The sequence below is a fragment of the Parastagonospora nodorum genome (genome assembly GCF_000146915.1).
Source record: "Parastagonospora nodorum SN15 chromosome Unknown scaffold_12, whole genome shotgun sequence".
Classification (NCBI taxonomy): Eukaryota; Fungi; Ascomycota; class Dothideomycetes; order Pleosporales; family Phaeosphaeriaceae; genus Parastagonospora; species Parastagonospora nodorum.
In genome coordinates, this window is record NW_001884560.1 from 511,394 (window position 1) to 537,678 (window position 26,285).

Below are 26,285 nucleotides of genomic sequence, written 5' to 3' on the forward strand. Positions count from 1 at the left end.
GCATGTTTGGCTGGGTAATGTTGCACCTCCATGTGCACCGCAAATGCCGTGGTGCTCTGGCAAATATGCATTGTCTCTTGCGTGTAGATTCCTCAACTAGTGTGTCGCTCTATGGCTTACATGGCACATAATTTATATTTTGTGATCTGTTCAAGCGTCATGGCGCGAGACTTCGTCACTCATCACCATCTCAATTTAACACAATAAACCCGCACTTACGTACAGTTGATCGTATTTATTAGTAAACTGCCCATATGGAACTTTTGAGATGTTCTCTTGAGAGTTTGTTGCGTTTGCTCTTGCAAGCAATGTGTCTGATCGCATCCGCATGTAGACACGAGCTGGCTCTTCTATCACGCAAATTGATAACAGATTCGCGTGTCTACTCAGCTATAGATTGAGCTGCATTGAAGTCGGAATATAGTCATCATAGAACCGATCGAAGGAAACGCTCCCTTTGAGTACTTGTGTATTACTCACCCGATCTTATCATCAAGGTACAAACGTGTAAGGCTCTAGTAAGACACATCAAGAAGTACAACAAAATGAAACCTGAATCTACTCACGCCGCGGGATCCATAAACCCCTCATACGCCTCATACCCCAACGGCCTGAACAACTCATTGCTCAAATCCGCGCCACTGCTCCCAAGCAAGCCCTCGAAGTTCTCAAACGCAGCATCAAAGTTCAGCCAGTCCGGCGACGTCTCTGTAAACCCAAAGCCGCCGGGTGGAGCTTGCATCGGCGCTCGCTCTGCGCGCTCACTGCTCGTGGGATGCTGGCCGGGCGTAGGTGCAGATATAGAATTAAGTAGATGTGTCATTGGCGTCGAGGGATGAGATGGGTGTTGAAGCCGCGGGTCAATCTGATTGTCCAACGCAGGTTGGTGAGGCCATTGCGAGCGATTCAAAAGCGGTGGGGCGTCATGATGCGAAGCAGTTGGTGTCGGTGGCTCGGTCTTCGTTTCGCTCATGCGGGGTTCTGGAGCGGGCGTGTTGGCTGCATTCGTGTTGCGCCCAGCAGCGTTGCTAAGTACGGCGCGGCCGAGATCAGCCATTGTGCCGGCGGACCACCAGGAGTTGCGAAGGCGGTCCAGGAGGTGCACGCATTGCTTGAGCTCTTCGGTTGCGCGGTTTACGTGGACTTTGAGGCGGCGGGAGCGGAAGTGGCGGTATACGACGCTGAGAGCTACACCTAAAGCGTATGGTACGATGGGGAGTGGTGGGAGGAGTTCGGGTGATTCAGCGTTAAGTAGATGAATTACTCGGGTTGCTGAGAGGCTCTGGCGGACATAGGAGGGGCTCGATTTGACTGGTGCATTGATCGAGAGGGACTTGTGTGCAGCCATGCACATTGTGTGATGGAAAAGCGAGAGAAGACCTGTAGGAACTTAGCAATGGTATAAAAGCTCAAAGCGAAATTGACATACTCATGATGGGGCCTTCGAGCTTATCCTCGCCGTCACCTACCATCTCTTCGAAACCGAGGAAGTCGTCGCCTTCCCAGCCAGTCTCTTCTGCAGATCGCCCGGGTCTGTAGTAGTCGATGACCTTATCCAGCATCTCGGAGATCTGCAACCATATACCAAATGGACTTGACCTCTTCTCGGGATCTGACGGTAACTGCCTCAAACTGTTGTCTCGATCGTGCATAAGTAATGGCCGTCCATTCATGCAAGCATTGATCTTATCAAGACTCCATAAACACCAGAAGACGTCTTCAAGGTTGCCCTGCGATTCTGAACTCTGGTTCTTCCACTGATGCCCAAATTGTAAACCGAACGTGTGCGCGTGGTGGATGGCTTGCGCCAGGTGCATGGAAGCTTGTTCGGCACCATCTGCTCCTTCGCAATGTAATGATATCAGTGCCAGTACCTGGATAAGAACCACGCGATTCTTCTCCAATTTGGCTTCTATGCCAATGATCACCGCATTATACAATCTCTGCGAGAACTCTCTTGGCGTGAGCAACTGCTGATCTTCGTCAAGAACCAGCAAGTCCTTCGCGTTTGCATGCTTCGAAGCGACAATACATATCGCCTGCATGAGGATCCGCGACTCCCGGCCATGCCGATACTGTTCTAGGAAAAGCTCCTGGTCGACAAGCGGCAGCAGTGGGTGCACGTAGGAGAAGTAGATGTCGAGGAGGACATCTTGGCTCTTGCGTGGAGGGAGGATGTCTACACCTACAGCGTCTAAGTACTGCTGAAGGGCTCTAGAGACTTTTACCTCTTGAGTGGAGTGCGGACCTGTCTCATTGATGCGCGATGATGTAGAGCCTCCTTGCGTCGACAGCGGCCTTTGATCCCTCTCTTCTATCCACTGACCGATTGGTGGGATGCTTGGCGATTGGGCTGGCTTTCCACGCTCACCATGGACTTGCTCTCTCAAAACCGCCTCTGGGTTCAAGTAACCCAGGAAGTTGGGTGGTGTTTGAGAGGCATGGGAGTCTGCCGCAGGGCTTTGAGGCGGTGGGGCCATGGTGGAGTGAGGGTAGCCATGGCTGTGCGAGTCAACACGCGGCACTCGGGGATCATGAGCATGGTGTCCATTTGTCGTGGCATAGACAAGAGGGTCTGAGGTTGGATTGGGTGCGTGTCCGCTTTGGGTAGAGCTTCCGTCCTGGCAATGGCGTTAGAGACGGTCGCCACGCCTTCTCTACACGTCTGATACTCACATCTTCACCATCAAACGTATGGCTACATCTCTTGCGACGCTTCTTGCACGATTCGCATGCGCGGTGGACTCCTGTAACTCGCGTCAGCCATCTGTCTGCCCGTGCGCCTGCAAGGATTTTACGCACGCTTGCGCTTCCGGAAGAACTCGTTGTTCGCAGCAAAGGTTATCATGGACGACATCCTGAATGCTCCGGACGGGTATACGACAGAGTGACGCGCGATCCGAGGCTTCGTAGGTGGCGCGTTGTCCTCTCACAAGGTCGGGCGGTTCTGACAAGCCGTGACCACGTTGTCCACGTGACTCTCGTGTTTGTTCCCCGCGTTTCGTAAACGCTAATTGGCTTACGGTGGGTCGAAACATCCATGTATCTCCCGGAGATGATTCCTATTTTATTCACCCACCGGAGCTCTAACTTTATGTATTTGAGACAACCCGCGGTCTGTGTACTCGTATCTAGGCGTGGCTGGTCCACGGACTCAACATCATACCAACCTCGCTGAAGCGCATGGCTTCAACGAACGCATACAGTTCTTGTGCCTGGTAAACGTTGATGGGTACAAACCGCATGCTAGGTATCGAAGATGTTGATAATCTAGGTGCTGCATAGTTCACAGTTCAAAGCCTCTCCCTGTCTCCGGCTGCAAGATTTGATCATGCAACTGCCCATCAACATTCCTCTCACCATCTGCCACCAAATCTCTGACTACAATCTATTTTCGTCGATCCTTTGCAATATCTCGAAACACGTTCTCCGTATTTACTATATTCGTTTACGAATTTGTGTATACGGATGCTGAACATGTGCCAGGAAAATGCGCAAAAGTTCATCGAGAACCAATAACGTGGCCACAAAACAAGAAGGAGCGAAAGTTCGCTGAACGTGAGGCCAATGCTCGTCTACACAGGAAGTGCCGGGAATGCGTTCTGTTGTAAAGGATTGGCTTGATGCAGTGCTTATCCAAGGTGTCATTAGCAGATCACACAACGTGTGTGTACTTTTTACCAGTAACTATCCTATCATCGCTCAGCCACCCTTTGGCCAACAGTCATGCCATCTCTTCTTCAAGATTCCAACTTTTTTTACTCTCCCTCTTTCTTCCCCCCCTCCTCCCTCAGCCTCCCCCTAATCCTCTCCAACGCCCTCCCCAACAAATTCCTCCCCCACCGCTGCCTGTTCCTCCCCGCCACGCCCTCCTTAAACCCCACCCCCCAAACCCTATCGAACGGACTCGCCTCGACAATCTCCCTCTCCCCAGTCTCCAACAACATCCTGCACAACTCCTCCGCATCTTCAGTCCGCGTAAACTTCCACCAATTCGCCTCCTCGACAATGCGCTCTTTATTCGCGTCCCAGATCTTCTCGTCAAAGTTGGCGACTTGGCGGCCCAGCGCTTTGTGCCGTGCAGGATCGGTGGTCTCGAGCATTGCAGAGGCGGTAGTGGGGTCGGAGAAGAGGAGCGCTTTTTGAACCATCATGTACATCTCGGCAGTGGCGTAGAGGTGCGGGGACGTGGGGGTGGTGAAGGGCGACCAGTACCATTGGGAGAGGTAGCCGTTGCCTTGGGTGGGGCGGAAGAAGTAGACGGGTTTGGTTTCTGGTGTCGGTGAATCGGTTGTGGTTTTGGGCTTGGAAGTGGGGGGCGAGGGGCGTGCAGGGCCTTCGACGGTGGTGGTGAAGGGCATTGTGGCTGTGATGAGTGTTGTGGTGAGTTGTTATGATGGAGTAAGTGGTGTAGTCCGAAAAACACAGTATTGGTGATAGCGATTCAAGAGTTGATATTGTGTTTCGGCGAATGTCGAAGAAAATGGGAATGCGTCTAAAGTATCCCCAGTTTATCTTTTATGACTCCGACTCGGTCGCACCAGGCAGCGGCGATATTCGCGCCCGCTCTGCATCTGCGGCTCATTGCATAAGTGGATGTGGCTTGCTGCGGCTGATGGAGGCCACAGCGGAGTGTACAGTCACAACGGCGGTGCTCCGCCCTTTTCCTCGCAGCCCGGGTATCGACCATCAAGACAATCTAGTTCCAATAAGTATCAATACGATATACTCTTCTTAAATCTCCAGCTCATCCACAAAACTCTCATATATGTTATACTCATACTACATAAACTAGACGGGGTATGTATGTCATCCTACTTTTTCCCCTTTATCGCAAATGCAACACAAACATCCAACATGGGTTTCAAGAAAGAATGCAAAGTGCAGGTTTGACGAATTGAACATTACTCTATACGGTCATCCGCGGGATCGAAGATTGCATATGTGTAAAAAAAAATAGAACGATGTACATGGCACGCTTCAGGCCATGCCCTCAATGCCCTGCGACAGTCGGTCTTCCATGGCCTTGATGAGCACTGGTGGGACGGCTTCGTCTGTCGCGCGGATCGTGATGCGGTACATCTGGTCATCGTTAGTGACATGATCAGCATGCAAATTTCTTTGAACGTACCTGAGTGTCAAAGTTCGGTTCCAGCCTCATCAAGCAACCGAATTTCCCGCCCTCACTTGTATGCAGCACCGTTGCGCCAACAATGTTCTTTCCATTCGGGTCGACGCCATCAACGATGCCCCACTTGAAGCCTGCGACGACCTTCTTGACAAAGTCGCTGTTCATAGTCCGGTTCTTGTTGACCAGACCGAAAATGCGTTGCGCTTCTCGTGGCGCGCCTCCGATTTGCTTCCATCGTTTGAAGAAGTCTTCTGCGCTTAGTTCCGCTCCTTCTTGGTACTTGTGAAGCAGGACGGGGAGTTGGAGTGTGAGACCTTGTAGCGCGCCGGCAAGGTATGATATGCGGAACGTCGGTGGCTCTACGAAGACGTTCCTACACTCGAACATGATCGTTTGTTGCGTTTGGCCCTCTGGTGCTATTGTCGTGTCTGGCAGGCCTTTGACGTCGGTCTTTAGAGTTTCGGCGGATCGGTTGTCGAGCGATGTCGTGAATGAGCCCATCGGGAAGGATGATTTATTCGTGAAGTAGAAAATCAAAGCACCAAGTTGCCCTCTGTATTCTGTCCGTAGTCCAACCTGTATCTGTTGGTCTTCGTACAGAATGCCATCACCACGAAGCAGTAATCGAGTGTACCCGACTTCCCAGTCCGGACTGAGATGAGCAGCACTGGCAAGGTTAGGAGCCGCGGAGTTGCTCGGGTCGATATTGAGGTCCAGTCCGTCTAGATCACTTGAGATAGACTTGACTCCATTTGCGCCATTTGTCGCAACTGGATTGCCAGGCTTTTGCACGGGTTCTGTGAAACTTCGCTTGACGCCAGAGCCGGCGGTTGTATTTTGTCGCGCAAGACCAAACTCTTTCATATCAGCGTTTGCATCTTTACCTCCGATTAGCCATGTTCGCTTGTCACTAGTAGTAGCGTGCTTCTGGTGTAATCGCGACAGCAGTGCTGACGTTCGCTCTGGGTAAGGTGGCATCTCGTCGCATACGGTTCGTAGTAGGTCGTCGGTTGGCATCGTAGCAAGTGTGAGGTATTCACACGCTCTTTGCTGGAGCTCAGAGTCGAGCGAGTGACTGTATGCGCGGAATGCTTGCAGTAGCTGCGGCTTGATCTCGGGGAACAAGTTGACAAATTTGACGTAGCTTGACAACAGTATCGCCCTTGTGCTCCCTGAGCATCCTCGCATCTTTGCGCTCAGAGCCAAGAACTGTTCGATCGGACTGCAGCCCTTGTTGTCCGCGATCAGATGCCCAAACTCTCCAAGCAGGTATCCGCCAATCTTGACAAGTGTCTCGTGGCAGTCTGACTTGATGTACTGTAGGATTGTCTGAGCAGCATACACTTGCAGCTCCTCGTTATTCGTCACGATCTGGATGACTCGTTGCCAGACTTCGTCGCTAACGTGGTCTCCTGCCATGGCAATCAATCGTAGCGATATATCCACATACCACTGTACATCGGTCGCATATTTTTCTGTCAGGATAGCAATCTTGAGTACCATCTCTTCTCGTATCGCGTAGTCGGCCGATTGTAGGTAGCGCAAGAGCTCGTTCACGATAGCTTGGGCGTTGGTCGGATCGCACATGCTGTAAAGTAGGTCCAGTCCCTGTCTCCGCACACTGATGTCTCGATCCCGTAACGAGCCAATGATGATTGCTTGGTGCTTCTTGATTGGATCCAGCGTTTCTGACCGTGCTGCCAAATGTGTCATTGCTTCCAAACCGAGGTACCGTACATTCGTCTCTCTTGACGCGATGAATTTCCCTAAACGCTGTGATATTTGTACCATGAGATCTTGTTCGGTGTCGAGGTGGATAACGAGGTTGATAGCTTCGAAGAGGACCGCGTTTTGTGCGTTGTTCTGTTGGACGTTCTTGGGCATCTCGAGGGCCGAGTCCATGATCTTCTGCAGGGCTTCATGGATGAGTTTGCGAATATGAGAATCCTCTGTTCTCGTTAGTCTACCATTGTACTTAATGTTGAATGCTACTCACCAGGAGGTGGGTAATATTGCAGCAGCTTCAAGAGCTTCACCAGTATCCACGGACATGGGACCTTGTAGTAGTAGTAGCCTTCCGCGCATTCGTTGTCGACTACTATCCGTTTCAGCCTGTTGGCCGCTTTGACGTAGCTACCCTTGTACTGCTCGGTGTTATCCTGGACGAGGGCGGTGACTAGCGACGTAACGGAGAGTGCTACACCCATGTCTGGATCGTCCATGAGCGCTATTATCCGCTCCGCCCATTCGTGTTGTATGATGCCTGGGTGTTTTCGGTATAATCGTAGTAGGGTTAGTGCTGCCTTCTTCTTGACGAACGCTTTTGAGGCTCTGTGTGCTGTCAGCTATGCCCCTGCCACTCGCAAGCTGGTACTAACGGCGAAATGAGGAGTCGATGCACTTCTGCGCTGAGGGATTCTCCCAGCTCCTTGCCACCAACATTCGCAATCGCATGCAGCGCCAAGCAGTTGTTGAGCTCATTATGGTCCAGCAGGTCCTTCCGTATGCTGTTGACAACCAGATGTATTAACTCGTGCTCCTCGTGCAAGAATAGTGTGACGGCGAGGTATCCAATCTGTTTCTCCGAGTACTTCGAGGCCGAGATGAGGTTCACAGCCTCGAGATGTCCGAAATCGACGTTCCACCCCAAGATGTAGATGTACAAGAGCTTGCAGACATATTTCTTCTTCTGGTAGCCGTTCAGCCCGCCGTCTCTGAACTTCTGCCGTATGTTTGCCAATTCCTTGTTGATGCGCTTCTCCTCCAGCTCGCGGGCACGCGCATTTCTCAGGTCGGCGATGAAGGATACCAGGCCTCGCATGGTGGGCACGTTGCCCGACTGGTTCCGGCTGAAGAGCCCACCACCTCCGCCGGCACCCATTTTCGAAGGGAGAGACATGTTGGCGATTGTGGGCGGGCAGGTCCTCCGCCTGGTGGGTAGACTGACAATGCGACGGCGGCGAGGGTCTACGAGGACGACGGGAGCGGGTTCGGGCAGGGGTTGTGCCGGCGAACGAGCGGTGATGCGGAGGTGGACTCGCGAAAGGGGTCGGTTATCGCGACTCGGCGTCAATTAGAGAATCAGGGCAGCAGAATGCAGAGGATGGGGAAATGGCATAAGCTTGGAGAGCTTCGCATGCTGCAGGTAGCCGCAATGCAGCTGTTCACTCTGCGCGTGCGTAGCGGTGGGATGGTCTTGGATGTCCTACACTTTGATAGCCAAGCAGCGCAGCCCACTTTTAGCACGCCCGCCTAAACTCCGTTGGGCGTGCAACCTCACAAAGTGCTACCCATGCTTCTGAGGTAAGACAGTGCTCGAGAATATCGCCGAGGTGGAGTATTTGCACCAATGTTGAGGGAGTATTGGACATGAAAGCGATCAGTATGAACTCGGAAGCGCAGTGGTCATCAAGGCACGTGACAGCAGTGCTGCTCGTGCGACACATGCAGATGTCTGGACGGCCTAGACGATCGATGTCCAGGTTTATGACAATTTCTGTTCGAACATTGCGCGAGCGGATTACATCAATTACGTTGATCACTCGTAGTACAAAGCAAACGTTGATGTTAATGTGTTGATTCAAAGCATGCCTAACCATCAACTGATAGAGACCCTCACAAACACCCAAACACCCACCCAATGCTCAAACTGGTATCATCCCGATCTTTCTCCGCCTCCAACCCAATCTCCCTCTATTTCTTGCTAGTGAAGTCCGTCTCAAGTGCCGACGAGCCGTTGTCGCTGCTACGGCTGCAGTTGCATGCGTCTATCACCATCATTAGCTTTCATACGTCATGCAATGTTGAGTGATATATCTTACCCTCAGCTCGCTTTCCGCAGGCGCAGGTGCTGGTTGGGAGCTTGTTCTCGGTGGTGGCCTTGTCGCAGGCTGTGAGAGTGTTAGGATGTGCAATGAGAGTGGGTGAAGGGATGTGTGAGAGACGTACTGCACTGAAGTGCAGGCTGCTTTCCGCAGGAGCATGTAGCCTCCTGGGCGCACACGCAGGTGCCGTTGTTACGTCCGCAGCAAGTCATCTTGGAGGTGGTGTTGAGTTGGTGTTGATAGTTTGGTGGAGTTGAGCAAGATTTAGAAATCGATGTAAACTTGGTAATTGCAGTTGAAATGCTTTGTGAATGATCAATTCCACGCGCTCCTCAAGCCTTCTTTATACATGTTCTGGTACGTAGCTATGGACCCTGGATGCCAGAAGTAGAAATCAGGTGAGAGCGGATCTGGCCAATCACAGCGCAGGTGATTACGCTGCAAGGCAACTTCAAAGTATGTTTGAGCGAGCAACGGACCACTTTGTCGTGTCATCGAAGTTGCGAGAATGCTTACTCGCTGGAGATGGGAAAGATTGGTGGGTAATCTGATGGGTTTGAATTGGGTGGCGTGCTATTCGTTGGGGTGGAGTATTGGATCACGATTGAGGTGCAACGAGGGCATACGCATCACGATGGTGGTTCTGCTCCAAGCTCTCGGTGTCTATTTTTTTGAGAAACGGCGACATTCAGAATTATTTCCGGGATCCAAGTATCCATCAGTCGCTATCAAGCGATCTACACCATCATCTTTCCCAACGAGTTCTGAAGGCTCGCGATCTGATCTTTAAGCGTTCCATCTCCTTCATTAGGCTGGACCTTGTTAGCACGGCAACTATTACTCTATGCCATGGAACATACCCAGTGATTCTGCAAAGCCTGTAGCAGCACGACCGCATTTTGGTAGTCCCTTCCAGCTGCCTGGCCCTGTTGCTCAGCACCACCATCTTTGCCTTCTGCAAACTCCTTGATAGCTTCTAGCAGTCCAGCATCATCCTTGATCTCATCAATCACCCTTGAAGCGCCTTCAGGACTCTGTGCCATAAGTCCAAGTCCTAGCAAACCTTCTGATCGCGCATCTGCGTAGAAGCGTTGGCGTACGAGCTTAGCCAGTGGTCGGGCAACATCTGGGCATTCGAACATGCGCAGTCGAACCGCATCGACGTCCAAGTCTCCGCCTGTAACCGCTCTTCCCAGATATCTGAGTATTGCCACGATGGTCCGTCCCGCTTCGACCATCATGTTCTTCATCGACGTGCTCGGTAAGGGTTTTCCGGGCACGAGGGACTGTTTGACCAGATCTTCAAAGCACGTCGGTCCATTCGATACTGACTCAAGCGGTAGTTCGCCTTGTTCGTCTTTGCTTTCTCCAACCCGGTCAAATACCACCCTTTCAATGTTCTTCGGGTTGTTGGTCACCAGCTTACACAGCAAGGCCGCAACTTCACCCCTCACAGCTGGATCATCCGCTTCTTTGACAAGGTACGCATGGCATGCCTCAACGACCCTCGCATCACCAAGTTCCGTGCGATTTTGCTCCGGGAATGCCAGATGTCGTAGGAAACCCAGTGCGGCGTACAGTAGCGCGGAATGTTTGTCGAAGAACAACATATCTCGCAGCGGCAGATGAAGTTGCATGATACTTACCATGTCGATACAGACTTCATCTGACATGGCGAGGTTACCTAGCATAACGCATGCACAGACCGCAGAGGGAGATTTGCTTGTTGGGTATTTGAGTTTCGCGCGAATGCGTTCGATGACTGCACTGCGGACGTTGAAATTTTGCGCGAATGCATCTGTGGCGGAGAGGGCAGAGATGGAGTTGATGAGCTGCGAAAGTAGCAAGACGCTTGCCTCTTCCGACTGCTGTGCTTCGTCGGGTTTGGTAAGGGCAAGTTCTTGAAATACTGCTTCGATGTCGTCTGCTGAGATCCTGGCTTCAAAGTCCAGCATGAGGACGACGAGATCATCGACGAATTTTGGGGTTGCAACGGACTGTTGGAACTCAGGATCTTGGATGTAATGCACGAGAATGGCGACGTATTCGTGATAGTGGTCTTCGTCGTATTGAAGAGCGACTTTCAGCAGGCCGGCAAAGGTTTCGAGGGAGTATTCGTCTTTTAGCTGATCTGCTGTGAGCTTTCCAGTGGTCCAGGTAAGGAGATCGACGGCGTAGTCCAGAGCAGGTTCTGGGACGTTTTGGAGGAAGAGCTCGCGAGAGATTGTGGCGTCCAAGCGAAGAGATGCCGCTGCTGCTTTTGCAGGATCTATTTGTATTAGGAGAGTGTCGTATATCTGATGTGGAGACAACCGTACCAAAGTCATTGCAAAGGTTGAAGAGCACGATTAAGGCGATAGTGCTCAGCTCCTCGTCCGTTATTAAGGCAACGAGTTTCTGTAGATCCTTGGTCACCACTTCGCGGTTGAGATCTTGAAGATATCAGCCCATGAGTCCATTCCATCTGCATTGTGCTACCAGTACCATTGTCAGCGACACAATTACCAACAAGTCTTAGGTACTGTTTCCGTAGTGACTTTGGCGCACTGTTTGATTCCAGACCCTTCAGTGCTAATGCCAGAATCCCCGTCTCTCGGAATGGAGTTTGGAACTCCTCTGCACCCGTGTTAGAACAAGTGAGTGTTCAGGCTTTCCATGTCTTACGTTGCTTTCCAACAGATGTAGCCAATGATTGGTACATTCTCTCCAGTACCGCCGAATCTGAATCCTCCCGCAAGTCTCCCAGCTCTTTTTGTAAATCTACTAGAGTCGCGTCTTGGCCCGTCAGTTCCAGTACGAGCGATTTCTCAGCTCCTTCCGGTAGATTCGGCTCATATTCCTGAGCTGTGGACATGCTGAACTGAGCGAAAGTAAAAAGCTTTGGAATTTACAGATGCGACTGCTCAACTGTCCATGATCTGGTGCCTATGACTAGTGATCAATATCTCGATTGTTGGTGTCCGCGTCAAGTATTTTGTGACTGCGTTGGAACTAGCCTCCCAAGAAGCTTTCGTCAGACCACAATTTCAAAAGTCTGCTTACTTCTTGAAAATGGTGAGATCCAATGTGTTGAGGCCAGAGATCGCCCCATCATCCGGCTAGCCTTGCCGAACCCGGCTACGCCTGCCCCACTTTCCCAGGTCAGGAGAAGATCCCTTGGCGCGACTTTGCGATCTGGCAAGCTACCACCAAATACCATCTTGACCACCACCACGTCTCCCAGATACACTGACCCCATACGCTCACTCAATCCACACCGAAACCGTAATCATGACGCGCGCTCAACAAACCATCAGCATTGCTATGCTGCTCACCTCCGTATGATTTAATGCACCACACGACCCCCTTGGGCAGGTAGCTAACATGTGCGCAGATATACCTCGCGGTATTCATGGAGGTCGTCGCGTTCCCTGAGAAGATCCAGAAGGAGGTCGTTCCTTATGTGCGTTACGCTCTCACTACTACGAACAAAAGTCTGACAAATATTGCACAGGTCCCATTCTGGGCCCTCATCACCTTCGGCGCGTACCTGCTGTTCAAGCTCGGCTGGGGCGTCTTCACGTTCAACGATGTACCGGATGCGTATGCGGAGATCCAGCAACAGATTTTGGAAGCGAGAGTGGATCTGAAGGCGAGGGGGGTGGATGTTGGTGAGGATTAGAGGATGAACATGGAAATTGGAACAATGGCTCTGGACTGGTGTGGACAATGAGGGACCGCGCTATCTGCAATTGATGGGTATACGCATGCTCTACAATTGCTGCGCTTCAAAGATATGCCTAGTCGTCGCTTCCATACTATGCAACTGTCTCCTGCGCCTTCTTCTGCTGCATCTTCAGTTTCTTCTCCGTCTTCATGAACTCCCTGATCCCCACGGGTATATCGTCAAACAAGCTGCTCGTGTCGTTTCCAGCATCCATGTCCCAATTCGTTTCGCTCCCTCCACCATCGTCGTCCATGCTGGTGGCAACATGGCTTGGTACGCCACTTCCTGCCACCATCTGACCGGATCCTACACCCTCGTTTCGCTGTGCTTGGATGGCTGCTCTAGCCTGCGCGCTCTTCTCCGCCCATTCCTCCATATCGTCTCTGTATAGATCCCATACGCAGTTTACACACCCTGACATGCAGCAATTATCCGGTTCCTCGGGCTTGGGAGGCACGGTTATGCCAGCGATTATCTTTGAAGCTGCGTCTATTTCTTTTCGACGTTCGGCTGGGCCGGCGAGCTTCGAGCCAAAGACTATGCGTGCCTTCTCGAGTGTTTCTTCTTTCTGTGTCTTGGGTCGGGGCTCGGGTGGTGGAGGTTCAGGCGCTGTCTCTGTAAGAGGTTGCACCTCAGGTCTTGACTTCTTGAGCATTTCTAGTCGAGTGAGCGTCAACTTGGTGGCATGGCGATTTGGGCGGCGAACCTGCATAGAAACCGCCGATGGGGTGCGCCTGCCCACCAGCCGGTGCTATATAGCCTTTGTATCGACGCTGTATCCGATTGCTATTCTGGAGTCCCATACGAGCTGTTGTTGGGGTGGTAGATGTCTTGCCGAGGGCTCTGAAGCACGAGGCACATAGATTGCGATACATGGCTATCGGTCGCAGTATCTGTTCCATGCGGGATTCTAACAGGTGATGAAGTTGCAAATTATACTGCAGGCGTTATGAGGTTATCATGCTTCGGAAAATGGGCAATGAAGAGGACTGCAAGTCGTGGCTCAAGCTTAGTGAAAGAGTGAATGTGAGCTCGAGGAAGACGTCATTTTGCGTCCTCGGCAAAAGCTGCCCGCAAACGCCGACAGGGTCTCATCAACAACACGCGCGGGTCGCGTCCACTGCAACCCACCGAAACACGCGACTCAGCTCACAATTATTATTCTGTGAAACTCCCTCAACCAGATCGCAGGCCTTGCACAGTCCTTTCTATTTGTATGCGACAGAAATACAACCCACAACAATGGACGAACCAGCGCGCAAACGAAGGAGGACCAACTCCCCAACAGACAGAGAATCAAGTCCACTAAGAAAGCCTGCGCGAAGGCCGTCATTTGCATCACCTACGAAAGCCAGCCTGGCACGCAACTATCCCAATCTTCTGCCATCTCGACCCACTTCAGCCGGCTCACCATCGCGACCGAGTCGTGGAAAGCAGGCGCGTGCTTATGTCCTTGGCGAGACAGACATGCAGGAAGCACTGGGCCGAGAGCTGGCGCAGTGGGATGGTTCAGGAGGCACGTCGTCCAAATGTGCCAAATGCAACACCCCGCGCGCGGAAAACAGGAATCAAGTCCACACCTAGATCGCAACGAACGGTGGCCGAGGAAGAAGAAGAGGAGGAGGAGGAGCCGGAGCTGCCAACAACACCATCGCAACGAGGTCTGGAGGAACTAGATGGCCCTCGGCGGGGTGTCTTGTTCTCATCACCAAGCAAGCGCCCTCCCCGTGCGAAGGATCCTGTGAAGCAGTCACCTCTGCGACCCAAAGCACCACCCGTACAAGTAACGTCCCCTGCTCACCATTTGGAAGATGGTCCCGTCGACGCAAAGATGAACCCTCGGCCCAAGAAGATGGAGCCTCTCGACCTGGAGGTTGAGAAAAGGAAACAAGAGAAGGCGAAACTTGAGCGCGAATTGGCGGAGCTAGAGGTACAGGTGACAAGGTGCACGGAAGAAATTGTGAAAGAACAGCAAAGAGGTCCCACTGAAGCACTGCGATCGGCAGATCGAACAGACTTGCAAGACTTTATCACTAAAGTCAGTGGCGCGAACGCGGACGTGGAGGCTGCCCTTCCAGTCTCTAGTCTACTGTGCTCATTCTTGCCATTCTCGACCATGCCAATACGACAACCACGCAGCAAGGTACCAGAAAAACCTGTACCATCGCATCAACCAGTGGAGCTAGCAGATCCTCTACCATACCTCGAGATGTTTACATCCTTCAAAGTCACTACACAACTAGGCCTTTCACGCGGCAAGATCTTGCCGTCTTCGAAACGTGTACATCAGAAACACACCATCGATATCGTCGGACCCCAGAAGCTCCTCACGGCCCAAATCTCGGTCGTAATCGACACTCTAGCCAACGAGATCATTGACATGCACATACTTCGTCTTTCACCATGGGCGGAGCGAGAACTCGGCACCTTCCTGCGCAAGCGTGCGGAACAACGGGATCTTGGCAACGCATGCTGGGCCATCGAATCGTACTGGAATATCGCCCAAAAACGTGCGCAACACTGGCATCGAGCCGAACAAACATTCTCGCATCTTCTTGCCGGCCACTCAAGTGAAGATACGGAAAATACGCGCCCCAAAGCAAATCCCGATACGAAGATCTCGCGACGAGATCTGAACCGCCACCTCGGCCGTGACAGCCTGATCCTCCAAGACAAGCACGTCCTGCTGAAGCTCAACTGGCGTATCGGATTTGATTGGACGGGTGAAGCAGAATCACAAGTCACCGTTGAGCCTGCGTTTCCCAGTGTGTGGACTGAGGCTGATGCAGCGAAGACGTTTAGTAAAGTACCCGAGACGTTTGCATCGTTGTTACAGAGTAGAGGGGCGTTTGAGGCGACGCGGGTCATGACTGCGTTGTTGTTTGGGCAGTAGGGATTTATCGTTTTGTTTAGCATGTGTTTTCTTGAGATACCAATGATGATTTTAGCAGGGCTGTAGAATGGTAGCCTACTGCTGCGGCAGCTGCGCCCCAAGAATCCTGCCCTGTTTTCTTTAGCGAGGTCGTGATTTCCATCTCCCTGCTTTCGCTTTCGATGCAGCTCCTCTTGTGCTCACATATTTGCAAACTTATAGCTTCCGTCTAACTCTTTTACTATCGTGTTTTCCTATGATATAGATGAGACAAGTGCTTTACCTGGCTACCTCACCATGAACGACAACACCACTGAGCTGCAGCGTGGGTATTGCAACGTCTGCCTCAGCCTTGATTCGGTCGCGTTGAGGTTGGATCGATATCGCCATGGCAGGGAATTCACCTTAGCTGAGTGGGACCTGTCATCATCGAGCGGCTGCGTCAGCTGCAAAGTGGTGGTTGAGGCTATCAAGTACTATTTCCCGAAGATGGAGGGACTAGAACTCATCACGTTGGTCAATTCAGAGAAATTTAAATCACTCATGATCGCTTTCAGACTCCAGCCATCTGAACTAAATATACCTTCTGATCGCTGGATACAGCTCTCGCTCTGTCCAGGTGAGTCTCGTTCTTCTGCGGAGTAGTCGTAAGCTGCTGACGATTTGAGGTCAAACAAGTCCCTGGTCAGACCTGGAGATAGCGCAGCCTATCTCTGGTGGCACTGGATCACAACAAGCTGTGTTCCGCGTCCGCAAATGGCTCGATCAGTGTATTAGGCAGCACGGCATGTGCAAAAATACCACGTCTAGTGTGTTGCCGACCAGAGTGATCAAAATCAGTGGACCAGAGCATATCAGGCTGCATATACCGAACGCCCAGGAAGCGCAATACGTATGTTTGAGTCACTGCTGGGGCGGTGGTCCGGTCATGAAGACCACGAAGCAGAACTTGTCCGAGTTCCAATCAAGGATTCCGTGGCATGAGCTGTCACGAACGTTCCGAGAAGCTATCGATTTCGCCTATCGGCTGGGTTTTTTCTACATTTGGATAGACAGCCTCTGTATCATCCAAGATTCGGCCGAGGACTGGCGCCACGAAGGAGGTAAAATGGACAGTATTTACGCCAATACCAGCCTTACTCTAGCAGCAGCTAAATCGGCAGACTCTACCCAAGGTTGTTTTGGGACCTCACGCTCCATACACGAGTCTCGAACATGGCGTGTATCCATGCTAGATTCCCCATCATTTGAGGTGCATAGCCGGATCCGTTTGGAGCACACCGACTTCTACTGGGGGACCATGCCTCTTATGCAACGAGGGTGGACCTACCAGGAAAGGTTACTATCGCCACGAACTTTGCATTTTACCAATGATGAACTCATACTAGAGTGCCTAAGTGGCATTACTTGCGAATGCTCTGACGATGTCGAAATCCCATGTGCTCTTGACAGACCGCAGAATTGGTGGCCAAAGTACTGGGCACAATCGCCTATAAAAGAAGCTGACATTCGATGGAGATACATCATCGAGTCATACACTAGGTTGACTCTGTCTTTTGAGAGCGACATCTTTCCAGCGTTGCAAGGCCTGGCGAAAATGATGCCATGCGACATGGGACTTTACTTGGCAGGCCTATGGAGCCACACCCTACCGCACAACCTTACCTGGCATGTGAGGCCTGAGAAAACCCGTGCTCGAAGATTCAGACCCATTGAGTGGCGTGCACCGACCTGGTCGTGGGCGTCCACTACGGGGAGCATCGGCTGGATGCGGTACATGTGGTTTCATCAAATGCGGGAATACGACACACCTGAGCTGTTTATAACAGTAGTAAACGCGATGTGCTCCCCGATTGCTGAAGATGCCACCGGGCAGATAAATTCGGGGGAGTTGATTCTTAGAGGACATTGCCTATCAGGCATGATACATTATCCAGCTTCAGGTCAGCACTGCACGGTGGATCCTTACTTGGAGATAAGTTGCCCGGGCAAACTACTCAGTGTCTCTTCCCAGGAGAATATAACAATTGTCTGGAGCGATACAACTCGTCCAGGGGATCTACTGTCCTCGGCAACTGGCCATTTATTGACAGACTTTTTCTCGACTGCGAACTCTTCGCCCCTTGCACGCCCTCTGTCAAAATTCGACTTTATGTCGAATAGGCGTAACCCAGTACTCTCCAAAGGAAAGGGCAAAAGAATGCTGGAATGGGACTATTCCATCGAGATGGAGGGTCCGCATCAGGTACGTTCCGGCAGCGAGATTTTGATCCTAAAAGTTGAAGGATTCATTACGCACGGCGAATGCGAGCTGGCCTGGATTGTTTTAAGGAGTGTGGATGAGGAAGCGGGTACTTTTGAGAGACTTGGTCTCCTCTACACCCGTGATTCGTTGCAAGACGCAGAGTTGTGGAAAGCGTCAAACATAAGTCCTGAAGTGGAGATCAAAATCATCTAGTAAAACTCAGTGTCTGTATGAAGACGGCAAGAAACAACCGTTGAGCTGGCCTGTAACATGGCTATCATGTAAGACGGTGACGGTCTTGAAACACAATCTCATCTCAATGCATTGGTGCTTACCTAACTTGCGTCCTCGCATCTGAGATGGCAGACGGCAGGCGTTGATACACAATTCTGTATCCCACTTAGTACCAACTTCCTCCGTAGACTGGGCGCCAGTCATCCCTTGTCAAGCAGCGAATTCATCTCGCCTTCAACACAACGCGCACGAGAGAAATCTCTTGATACCAAGGTACATTTGACAGCGACAAGAGACACTCCTAGAGCCAAACCTGCCCTCGCTTCCAGCCGTTGAAACGACCTTCCCGCACCTCTTCCACCAACAGCCCCACATCCCGCCCCTCTCGGCCCTACCCATATACAAAAGTTCCCAAATGACCTCAGCGCCCATCCACATCGCAAATGAAACTTTCCGAACAGTCTATGTATATGCCTGACTTGTCAAACACGACAGAAATGCGACGTGCCTGGCGTTTCACCACCCCTCGCGTCGTTCTCCGCACCCTGGGTTCGCGTCTCGCTGACCCTGGCAACCCCACAGGATGTCCCGAACGCTTGATTAGCTTTACGATGGGGAATTTCTTTTGGCGGGACGGGAGCCGTTTAGCCTGCTGATTAACTTGATTCAGGCGGAGTATGAGCAGGCGACTCCTGCATTATAGCCCAGGGAGTAAGCACGTTTTTAGCAGCTTACAGGTACCTGATCGGTACTTGCTCATGAGAGGGGATGCAGCTCATGCTGTCCGCCCTGCTGTGTAACCATTGCCTCGGAGGCATCGCGAGACGCTCGTGAAGCCAGAAACACGTTTCGGGTCAGGAGATTCTTTCCGCCATGATCCGTGAGGTTGGTCTGAAGTCATTCAGCATGCTTACCTGACATGGTAAACTTTATGCTGGCCTGATGTGGCTTTACCATTACCGTCTACTGTACCTGGGGTGCCCCACATTCCGAATCCAACTTGTCAACACCAATATACGCCCACGCCACAACATGCAAGGCACACGCGGTCAGTCGCACAATGTGTAGCGAAAGATGGACTTTTTTTTCCTTCGCAGTAACCAAAGGCCAGTTTCAGCACGCCAGCACAACAGCGATCTTCATATTGAGGGGATGGGTATGGGTATGTATGTAAGCTGCAAGTCCCGGTTTTCGGTTCTGCACGCGGGTCAATTCGCAAAGTTTATAGCATGATGGGAATAACCCTGGGAAGAGTCAGCATGAGCGTTCTGTAATCACCCTTCCTGCACTGCAACTCCGCGTGGCTGCGGTGTGTTACGGCGACGCGGCACGGCATTTAGTGCTGCTTGTTATAGCTTGCATGATCCACCTTCGTTCACCTTTCTAGAACTTCTTTCGACCTGAGTGTGAGCAAGCAGTTGTGGAAATATGGCAGAAGATGGGCTGGCTCGCCAGCATCTCGTTGTTGGGGTGTCAACAGCATTGACTGCAGTTTCAGGTACGAAGGCTGGCCGTATTCACTGCCCCCATTCGCTGACGAAGATATGTAGTTATTATTGTCAGTCTGCGCGTATACACCAGGGCGGTCATCCTGCATAACATGGGCAATGATGACTACACAATGTTAATCGCGCTGCTATTCACCCTCGCATATCTCGCAACCATATACATCCTACGCGCAAACGGCATGGGCTTCCGCGGCACGCAGGTTACCTTCGAACAAGCGACGACGACGCTGCAAGTCACGTATGCGATTGAGATTATATACTATCTCTGCGTGAACGCTATAAAAGTTTCGATCTTGTTTTTCTATTTGCGGATAGGTCAGTCTATTTCAGAGCTTGGAAAGATGTGTGGACGACGCCACTGACAGATGTTTTATAGCTGCAGAAAAAACCTTTGAGCGCCTCTGCAAAGCAACAATATACCTCCTCCTCACCTTCTGCCTCGTCTGCATCATCGTCGTACTCGCGCAATGCCGGCCATTGCACAAGATGTGGGACTTGACCGGCATGGTACCTGGAAGCTGCATTAACACGTCAGTCTTTATATACAGTACGTATCCACGCATCCCGACATCTACCCAACGCCAGCAATATCTAAGCAAATGTAATGTGAATAGTTACCTCCGCAACCAACATCCTCCTCGACATCTGGATCCTCATCCTGCCGATAAAACTCCTCCTCAGCATCCAGCGCCCCGGGCGTGAGAAATCCGCTTTACTCGCCATCTTCGCGCTCGGCGCGTTCTCGTGCATAGCGAGCATCGTGCGGTTGTATTCTGTGCGCATCTTTACGACCGTAAATATTACCCCCTACCCAATTCAAATATGAACGAAATACTCACTGGCGTTCGCACAGTCCACAGACCCCTTTTTCTCCTCCGTCCCCATAAATACATGGTCGCAGATCGAAATCAACGTCGGCATCTGGTGCGCGTCGATTCCCGCGCTCAAAGCGCTTTTCTCCAAAGCGCAGCGCGCGAGGACACAACATACTTTATCGCACGGCTATCAGTATCATGGGAGTGAGAGGAGTGGGGGGAGTGAGAGTGTGAGAAAGGGGGTAGGCAGGGCTAGAATGACGAAGAGCGAGGAGTTTGTTATGGAGGAGATGGTTAGTGGGTATGGGAAAAGGGGGAGAGTTTGAAGAAGACGACCTTTTTGGGGGGGAAGCGCATGGAAAAAGTTTTTAGGGGGAATAGAATATGGTTAATGGCATTATTTGTTACCCTGGCTTTCCTTCAGCTCCTTGGGGCTTATTGCTCTCATGTGCAAGTCTGACCATTCGCAACATTTTGCTCACTGCATAACGTCCACCTACCACTCAGCTTATGCACGAAACCGCAAACACTAAGTGGTCAATATCTTCTTATATATATTCTCACTACGTCACTACAGTCCCCGAGTTCCCTGGAGACTTCCACGTTTCAATGGCTTAGCCTCGCCTAAGAATTGCCATAGCAGTCTGTATCGCTAACAAGACAAAGTAAGAGTCTCATTCATATGCGCCCGATAAAAAATGTTGCAGCCGATCCCCACAGCGGCTGCTGAAATATGAAGAGATAGCCACCCGTACGATAAATGCCCGGTGCCGTTGCGCCTGTGTGAATGCCCAGTGAAATGCAGATATATGGAAATAAAGAGGAGTAGGAAGAGTAACTCCCGTATGAGATGGCTATTGAGTAGCGTGGTGATGATAGCCGTCTATCATGCTCACATCGCCAAGCTGTTTCGAATCGAGGTCGGAATGGCCATTCTGGACCGCTTCGATTCTCGGCGCTGGTTTGATCTCGTCTCCGTTCTGGTTGTCAATCGAGAGCGAAGGCAGTGTCGGCTTAAGTGTCATAGTACTGTCTGCAAGCCCCGAATCATGCGGTTGTGTGGTTGGCTCAGTCTTGGGGGACTGGGAAGCTAAAGGTGCCTTGGAGGAAGTCTCATGCGCGCCTTCGACATTCTCAATAAACTGTGGTCCACCATCCTTCTCGCCTTGTTCCTCAGGAGTGATCGAATCAGCGAGGCTCTTGAAGTTGAACATGGGTTCCGTGCCAGGCGTGCCTTGTGGTGGCGTGTCAGTCTGACTGAGGTTTACACCTGAGCCGCTCGGACTTGGCTCGATTGAACCGGGTGCGAGACTATCTTGGCCTGGCTGACGAAGTGAGTTCTCGTAGGATTCTGCGAACGAAGAAGCGCTAGAAGAAGCGTTTGACAGATTGCGTAGTGCTGAACGGTGAGATGGCTGATCTTCAAGAGCGTCGGATGGCCCCAAGTTGCTTGAACTGGTGTCCCGTTGAATTTGAGCTCGGCTGGTCTCGAGATGCTTTTGTGGATCATCCTTGGCACTTGAGGTGTTGATGGTTGAAGTGGGCTCGTTCATGGGGTTGAAGCCCACATTTCCAACTGCGCGATCCACCTCCTTTCCTTTGCCGGCTGCAGAAGAGCTTCCAACACCCGATTCGTCAAGACCGTCGATGTCAAGAGGGTGGAATCCGCTTCCTATACGGCTTTGGGCTTTTGCCGCCTTCTTCAACTCCTTCGCCTTCTTCTTTCCGTCCTTCTTGGCTTCTTTGGCCGCATCCTTCTCGTCCTTCCTCTTCCGCTCTTCCTCAGCAGCGAGACTTAATCGGATAGCCTCCATCATCATGAGGTCTTCGAGGTCATCAAGCCTGTTTCCACGGCGCGAACTGCCGCGGCCCGGGAAGAGATCGTTCGATGCTTCGCCGGCTTGGCCAGTGGATGGATCGCGGTCTCGTCGAGGCGTGCCTTGCCCGCTGCTTCCAGCACTGTCACTACCAAACATGGTCCGCCTTCTCCTACCCAGTGCGAACCGGCTCTCATGTTGCGAAATGTTCCCCATCATGTATGCCGCATTGTGCAGTGCAGTCGCCGCTGCAGCCCGCCTCAAGGCATGTGCTCTTGCATCAGACAGCTTCTTCGCCCAATCAGGCCTGACCATGTCAGTTGTGATGACTGTCTTGTCATTTACCGCGAGCGAGGTGGCCCTCCGGCGTCCTGGAGATGTAACAGCGGGCGAGTTCAGTGAAGAAGTAGAGGACATTGCCGAAGTGGCGCTTCCCAGGGGTGGTTGTCCCTGCTGATTGTAAACGAGGCCCCGTCTGAATGGAGGTGGCTCGTAAGTGACACCAAACTCGGGCTGAACACAAAACGGGCATGCCGCAGGCTCTGAAACCAGTTGACTCTCCTCTTGCGGTTCCGGGGCTGGAGTCTCTGCATCGCCATGGTGCTCCGGGGGGTGGGGATCGGGCCTCTTGATCTGTACAAAGCACTCGGAACAAATCGGTTGATCGCAACAGCGCGTCTTGTTGAGATGTGGCGGGTAGAACATGAAGCAAATGGGGCACTCCTCGGCATTCTTATACAAAAAAGCCTCGATACGCTGTCCATTGACATAAGGGTCCTTGGGCAGATTCAGCTCTTGGGGGGCCATGTCGGTTTGAGAAGTGTTGCGCGAACCAGAAGCGAGCGAGGCAAGCGTCTTTGCTCGTCCACGGAAGAATGGCGAGGATGACGAGTTGGCAGCGATGGGGGACGTGGGCGAGGGAAGAGAGAAGGCGGGGTGCGAGGGCGATAGAGTGTTTGACCGATCCGAGTTCTGCGACATGCTACGCGATCCAATTGGTACGGTGAGGTTGTTGAGATTCGATTCTGAGCCGCGCGGGTTCCATGCCGGGCTGAGGTGGTTGCTCGGTCGCTGCGGCTCTTCTGGCGGGATATCATCCGGAGCCGGGAGTGGTCGACCGTTGACGACTGCCACGAGTTGGTGCTCGGTCCATGTGTCTTCGTGGTCATTGAGGCCCTTCCAGAACGGAGCGAGCCGTCTTTCAATCTAGCTTGTGTGAGGAATGTCAGAGAGTCAGCACGGCGCACATACCTGGAGCTGCCGCACGACGGGCTTGCTGTAGTCCTCGGGCCCAGTATATACACCCAGCGTGACCAAATACCCGCCATCTACACCCTCTTCTCGCAGACTCTTTTCACGCTCCTGGGCCCTTATCACCCGTTCCTTTTCGAGTTTCCGCGCCTCACGCTCCGCCTTGGTCTCTCTCCGCGGTTCCAGGGCAGGGTCGCGTGGCTCCGAGCTGCCTCCAATGCCCAAGAAGGATGTGCTTCCCCGGTTGTTCCTCGAGCTGTACACGCCGCTCGCTGATCGCTCTTGCGACGCGCTGCTGGCTCCGGCTGCCGAGGGCGAGGCGGGGCCCTGGGCGCTCGCCCGCCGAGTATGGCCTCTCGAGGCGGGCTGCGCTTCCTTTCCCTGGCTGTTACCCATGGTGAAGATGGAGAAGGTGTGTAGAGGTACAAAGACAACAGCCAGCGGGACGCGCCGGTCTGGCTATGGCCGCTGTCGTCGGTGCCCAACGGTTGGTCGCAGTATTTATGCGTCCGTGCGGGCCGGGATGCGGTGGTTATGGCGGGAGATTGGCGAGTGGATGGTGTGGTGAGGTTGGTGTTTGGGAGATAGCGGGTGTCAGTCACAAGGGCATGATGCAATTCAGCCCAGCGGAACCTGACCACCGATAGCAGCTCTATCGCTCGTTTCTCTGCCCCGTGTGATCAAGAGACACGATGGCCCCCAATTTGCCGTCGTGGGGGTGGAGACGGTGATAGACGAGAGGAAGGTGCGAGTGGAGACACAGCAAGGCGTGGTGGCACAGGCTGGCAATGGGGTGCTGGTGTTGTGGCTGCGGAGGTGGATGATGTCGTTGGCTTGGCACACAGCTGTCGATCGCAAACAAATTGGCGGTTAGGCCCGAATAGAGGAAGGGGGCAGCTTGATTTGGGCGCAGCACACGACTTCTCACATGTCAGCGAGAGCTGGTCAATGTTGGCGGCGGGGAGTCAATAAGTCAACACACAAGACATTCGCGTCCCGCGTCTTTGTGATGCAGCCACGCTTATGGGAAGGTACCTGAGCTTACTGCTTAGCCTCAGCCACCACCACCACCACCACCACCACCACACACGATGCCTATCAGGAACCAGGAACCTTGGAAACATCTCATACCACAATTCGCGCATCCCTAGGCCGTCATTTCATCATCATGTGCTTTGGGCGAATTGCATCTGCCATTCCCAGCTTAGCGCCGCTATAGCATGAAGGCTACACTGGACCCCACTTGAGCGCGGGGCTCCGGATCGGACATGGATCGGGTCGTGGTTGCCAACCTGTTTGTTGCAACGCACATGTCGCTTCATTCTCTGCCTAGGTAACCTCATCCATGCAACTAATATAAGAGCTATGCTACTTGTCCGCTAGACGGTTCCAAATGTCCACGACGACTTCCAATGGTACTTTTGCCCTTTGCCTGTGATTTGCTTGTTCAGCCGACCCCACTCTGGACTGTTCAACATTGTTAGCACATGCAACCGAAACCGACCACGCCGGAATACTTACTGGTTGATACCGTCGACATAGTCCTGAGCCTCAATGGCGATGCAACCGTCCCTTGGGATGAACTTGTCCTGGCCCGCAACGCCCTGCGTCGACTTGAACTCCGTCTTCCCATCGTTCCAGTTGCAAGTATATAAGACAACAGCGTCCTGGTCAGTCGCCAGCTCCGCCTTGATACCGCTCCATGCGCTGCTCAGTGTGAGTGCAGTCGCGCTCTTGTTACGTTTGTCGTTGAAGGCCCAGTTGCCGTTGTATCCATGGCAGCCACTCCCGCAGTTGTTCTCGAAGTTTGCATTACCTGACGCAAATCCGAGCTGATGAGGTGCCGACCAGAAGTCAGAAATGTCTCCGGCAGTTGAGTTGGCGATTACACCTGTTGGGAGGGAATTCGCATCAATCTCCATTACCCGCCTAGCTTCAGGCATGTACAGGGTGTGGTTCCAGACGGTGCGGTTGTCAGGCCGAGCAAAGGCATCGAGCTGGAAATACGTGTGCTGAGTCAACATGATGGGCGTCTTCTGGTCCTTGGACACGGCGTCCATAGAGATGCTCCATTTGTTCTTAGAGACGGAGTAAGTGACGCTTGTCGCCACGTCGCCGATCATGCCCAAGGACGAGTTTGAAGCATCGTGTAGGGAAAAGGTGATGGACGATTTGGACACCTTTGTGACATTCCAGAACCTAAACGACCAATTGTTCGTTCCGCTGTGCAGGGTGTTGACATTGTTAGGGCCATCGTTCCCTTGCGTGTGGTAGGTTACGTTGTCAATCGTGTATTGCGCTTTGCCAATGCGATTCACGTATCGCCCAGGAATCGCGTTATACACAGGATGACCAGGATCAACAGCTGACTACTGTCAGATAATACGCAGTCAGCTTGGGGCCAGATGCTTACGATAGTATGAGGTGTTGTCGTAGCCGAGCACGATGTCGCGCTGTACACCATTCTTGTCTGAGACATGTCAGCAATTGCGTACCAAAACCAAGGTATGCAGAAGCTGCGCATACCCTTAACCCAAAGGTTGGTGAGCGTCGCGCCGTAAGGAATAAACTGAGCTTTGATACCCGGCGCCTCGAGTGTGTATCGACCCTGTGCATCTGGTTTCGGAGCACTTGGCTGCGCAAGCGCGCAACCGACCATTGATGCTGCAAAAGCAGCTGTAATGAACCTCATCGTGAAAGTCGACCGGAAATTAAAAAGCGAAGACAAGACGACTCTACTATTACTAAACAGCTTCGGCACCTACATCTTTATATGAATCCAAGCCCAGGAACTATCCATCCTTCATTAGGAACATCCCCAATCTCGGTATGCACGTTATATCCGATATTGCTGCCATGGATCTTACCCCGGGTTCTGCAAG

General features: G+C 52.3%; 13 protein-coding genes across 13 annotated transcripts; 4 read left to right on the plus strand and 9 right to left on the minus strand.

Annotated features, from left to right (window-relative positions):
• Nucleotides 1–562: 562 nt before the first annotated feature.
• On the minus strand, nucleotides 563–2,480 carry SNOG_08130 (hypothetical protein; the record flags this gene model as incomplete). Its single annotated transcript, XM_001798403.1, has 2 exons — nucleotides 563–1,188; nucleotides 1,430–2,480. 2 exons carry the CDS (start codon nucleotides 2,478–2,480, stop codon nucleotides 563–565), a joined length of 1,677 nt encoding a protein of 558 aa, XP_001798455.1.
• A 1,278-nt stretch (nucleotides 2,481–3,758) lies between these two features.
• On the minus strand, nucleotides 3,759–4,361 carry SNOG_08131 (hypothetical protein; the record flags this gene model as incomplete). Its single annotated transcript, XM_001798404.1, has 1 exon — nucleotides 3,759–4,361. The coding sequence occupies one exon, from the start codon at nucleotides 4,359–4,361 to the stop codon at nucleotides 3,759–3,761; it is 603 nt and encodes a 200-aa protein (XP_001798456.1).
• Nucleotides 4,362–4,980: 619 nt separating this feature from the next.
• SNOG_08132 (hypothetical protein) lies at nucleotides 4,981–8,030 on the minus strand (the record flags this gene model as incomplete). The annotated part of the gene is made up of 4 exons (XM_001798405.1): nucleotides 4,981–5,082; nucleotides 5,132–7,080; nucleotides 7,128–7,462; nucleotides 7,510–8,030. 4 exons carry the CDS (start codon nucleotides 8,028–8,030, stop codon nucleotides 4,981–4,983), a joined length of 2,907 nt encoding a protein of 968 aa, XP_001798457.1.
• A 662-nt stretch (nucleotides 8,031–8,692) lies between these two features.
• SNOG_08133 (hypothetical protein) lies at nucleotides 8,693–9,240 on the minus strand. The gene is made up of 3 exons (XM_001798406.1): nucleotides 9,080–9,240; nucleotides 8,953–9,021; nucleotides 8,693–8,898 (listed from the first exon to the last, which is right to left on the minus strand). Exons 1-3 carry the CDS (start codon nucleotides 9,165–9,167, stop codon nucleotides 8,825–8,827), a joined length of 231 nt encoding a protein of 76 aa, XP_001798458.1. The 5' UTR covers nucleotides 9,168–9,240; the 3' UTR covers nucleotides 8,693–8,824.
• Nucleotides 9,241–9,797: 557 nt separating this feature from the next.
• Nucleotides 9,798–11,282, minus strand: SNOG_08134 (hypothetical protein; the record flags this gene model as incomplete). Its single annotated transcript, XM_001798407.1, has 1 exon — nucleotides 9,798–11,282. One exon carries the CDS (start codon nucleotides 11,280–11,282, stop codon nucleotides 9,798–9,800), a length of 1,485 nt encoding a protein of 494 aa, XP_001798459.1.
• An 895-nt stretch (nucleotides 11,283–12,177) lies between these two features.
• SNOG_08135 (hypothetical protein) lies at nucleotides 12,178–12,771 on the plus strand. The gene is made up of 3 exons (XM_001798408.1): nucleotides 12,178–12,273; nucleotides 12,329–12,397; nucleotides 12,449–12,771. Exons 1-3 carry the CDS (start codon nucleotides 12,226–12,228, stop codon nucleotides 12,614–12,616), a joined length of 285 nt encoding a protein of 94 aa, XP_001798460.1. The 5' UTR covers nucleotides 12,178–12,225; the 3' UTR covers nucleotides 12,617–12,771.
• Nucleotides 12,753–13,316, minus strand: SNOG_08136 (hypothetical protein; the record flags this gene model as incomplete). Its single annotated transcript, XM_001798409.1, has 2 exons — nucleotides 12,753–13,044; nucleotides 13,075–13,316. 2 exons carry the CDS (start codon nucleotides 13,314–13,316, stop codon nucleotides 12,753–12,755), a joined length of 534 nt encoding a protein of 177 aa, XP_001798461.1.
• A 317-nt stretch (nucleotides 13,317–13,633) lies between these two features.
• SNOG_08137 (hypothetical protein) lies at nucleotides 13,634–15,554 on the plus strand (the record flags this gene model as incomplete). The annotated part of the gene is made up of 4 exons (XM_001798410.1): nucleotides 13,634–13,687; nucleotides 13,864–14,020; nucleotides 14,064–14,177; nucleotides 14,227–15,554. 4 exons carry the CDS (start codon nucleotides 13,634–13,636, stop codon nucleotides 15,552–15,554), a joined length of 1,653 nt encoding a protein of 550 aa, XP_001798462.1.
• A 276-nt stretch (nucleotides 15,555–15,830) lies between these two features.
• SNOG_08138 (hypothetical protein) lies at nucleotides 15,831–17,991 on the plus strand (the record flags this gene model as incomplete). Its single annotated transcript, XM_001798411.1, has 2 exons — nucleotides 15,831–16,152; nucleotides 16,202–17,991. The coding sequence occupies 2 exons, from the start codon at nucleotides 15,831–15,833 to the stop codon at nucleotides 17,989–17,991; spliced, it is 2,112 nt and encodes a 703-aa protein (XP_001798463.1).
• A 796-nt stretch (nucleotides 17,992–18,787) lies between these two features.
• Nucleotides 18,788–18,933, minus strand: SNOG_08139 (hypothetical protein; the record flags this gene model as incomplete). The annotated part of the gene is made up of 2 exons (XM_001798412.1): nucleotides 18,788–18,903; nucleotides 18,927–18,933. The coding sequence occupies 2 exons, from the start codon at nucleotides 18,931–18,933 to the stop codon at nucleotides 18,788–18,790; spliced, it is 123 nt and encodes a 40-aa protein (XP_001798464.1).
• Nucleotides 18,934–19,612: 679 nt separating this feature from the next.
• On the plus strand, nucleotides 19,613–20,963 carry SNOG_08140 (hypothetical protein; the record flags this gene model as incomplete). Its single annotated transcript, XM_001798413.1, has 5 exons — nucleotides 19,613–19,758; nucleotides 19,886–20,067; nucleotides 20,135–20,313; nucleotides 20,374–20,628; nucleotides 20,913–20,963. The coding sequence occupies 5 exons, from the start codon at nucleotides 19,613–19,615 to the stop codon at nucleotides 20,961–20,963; spliced, it is 813 nt and encodes a 270-aa protein (XP_001798465.1).
• A 226-nt stretch (nucleotides 20,964–21,189) lies between these two features.
• SNOG_08141 (hypothetical protein) lies at nucleotides 21,190–23,799 on the minus strand (the record flags this gene model as incomplete). Its single annotated transcript, XM_001798414.1, has 2 exons — nucleotides 21,190–23,350; nucleotides 23,474–23,799. The coding sequence occupies 2 exons, from the start codon at nucleotides 23,797–23,799 to the stop codon at nucleotides 21,190–21,192; spliced, it is 2,487 nt and encodes an 828-aa protein (XP_001798466.1).
• Nucleotides 23,800–24,782: 983 nt separating this feature from the next.
• SNOG_08142 (hypothetical protein) lies at nucleotides 24,783–26,095 on the minus strand (the record flags this gene model as incomplete). Its single annotated transcript, XM_001798415.1, has 4 exons — nucleotides 24,783–24,870; nucleotides 24,925–25,768; nucleotides 25,817–25,873; nucleotides 25,930–26,095. The coding sequence occupies 4 exons, from the start codon at nucleotides 26,093–26,095 to the stop codon at nucleotides 24,783–24,785; spliced, it is 1,155 nt and encodes a 384-aa protein (XP_001798467.1).
• Between the last annotated feature and the right edge of the window lie 190 nt (nucleotides 26,096–26,285).

What these genes read in the sequence shown, in the direction of transcription:
- SNOG_08133 (XM_001798406.1), bottom strand. Translation starts at nt 9,167, where the DNA reads ATGACTTGCTGCGGACGTAACAACGGCACCTGCGTGTGCGCCCAGGAG. An exon ending in GCAGCCTGCACTTCAGTGCA is followed by an intron (nt 9,022 to 9,079) that starts GTACGTCTCTCA and finishes ACACTCTCACAG; the next exon opens with CCTGCGACAAGGCCACCACC. An exon ending in CTGCGGAAAGCGAGCTGAGG is followed by an intron (nt 8,899 to 8,952) that starts GTAAGATATATC and finishes TGATGGTGATAG; the next exon opens with ACGCATGCAACTGCAGCCGT.
- SNOG_08135 (XM_001798408.1), top strand. Translation starts at nt 12,226, where the DNA reads ATGACGCGCGCTCAACAAACCATCAGCATTGCTATGCTGCTCACCTCC. An exon ending in TTGCTATGCTGCTCACCTCC is followed by an intron (nt 12,274 to 12,328) that starts GTATGATTTAAT and finishes ACATGTGCGCAG; the next exon opens with ATATACCTCGCGGTATTCAT. An exon ending in AGAAGGAGGTCGTTCCTTAT is followed by an intron (nt 12,398 to 12,448) that starts GTGCGTTACGCT and finishes AATATTGCACAG; the next exon opens with GTCCCATTCTGGGCCCTCAT.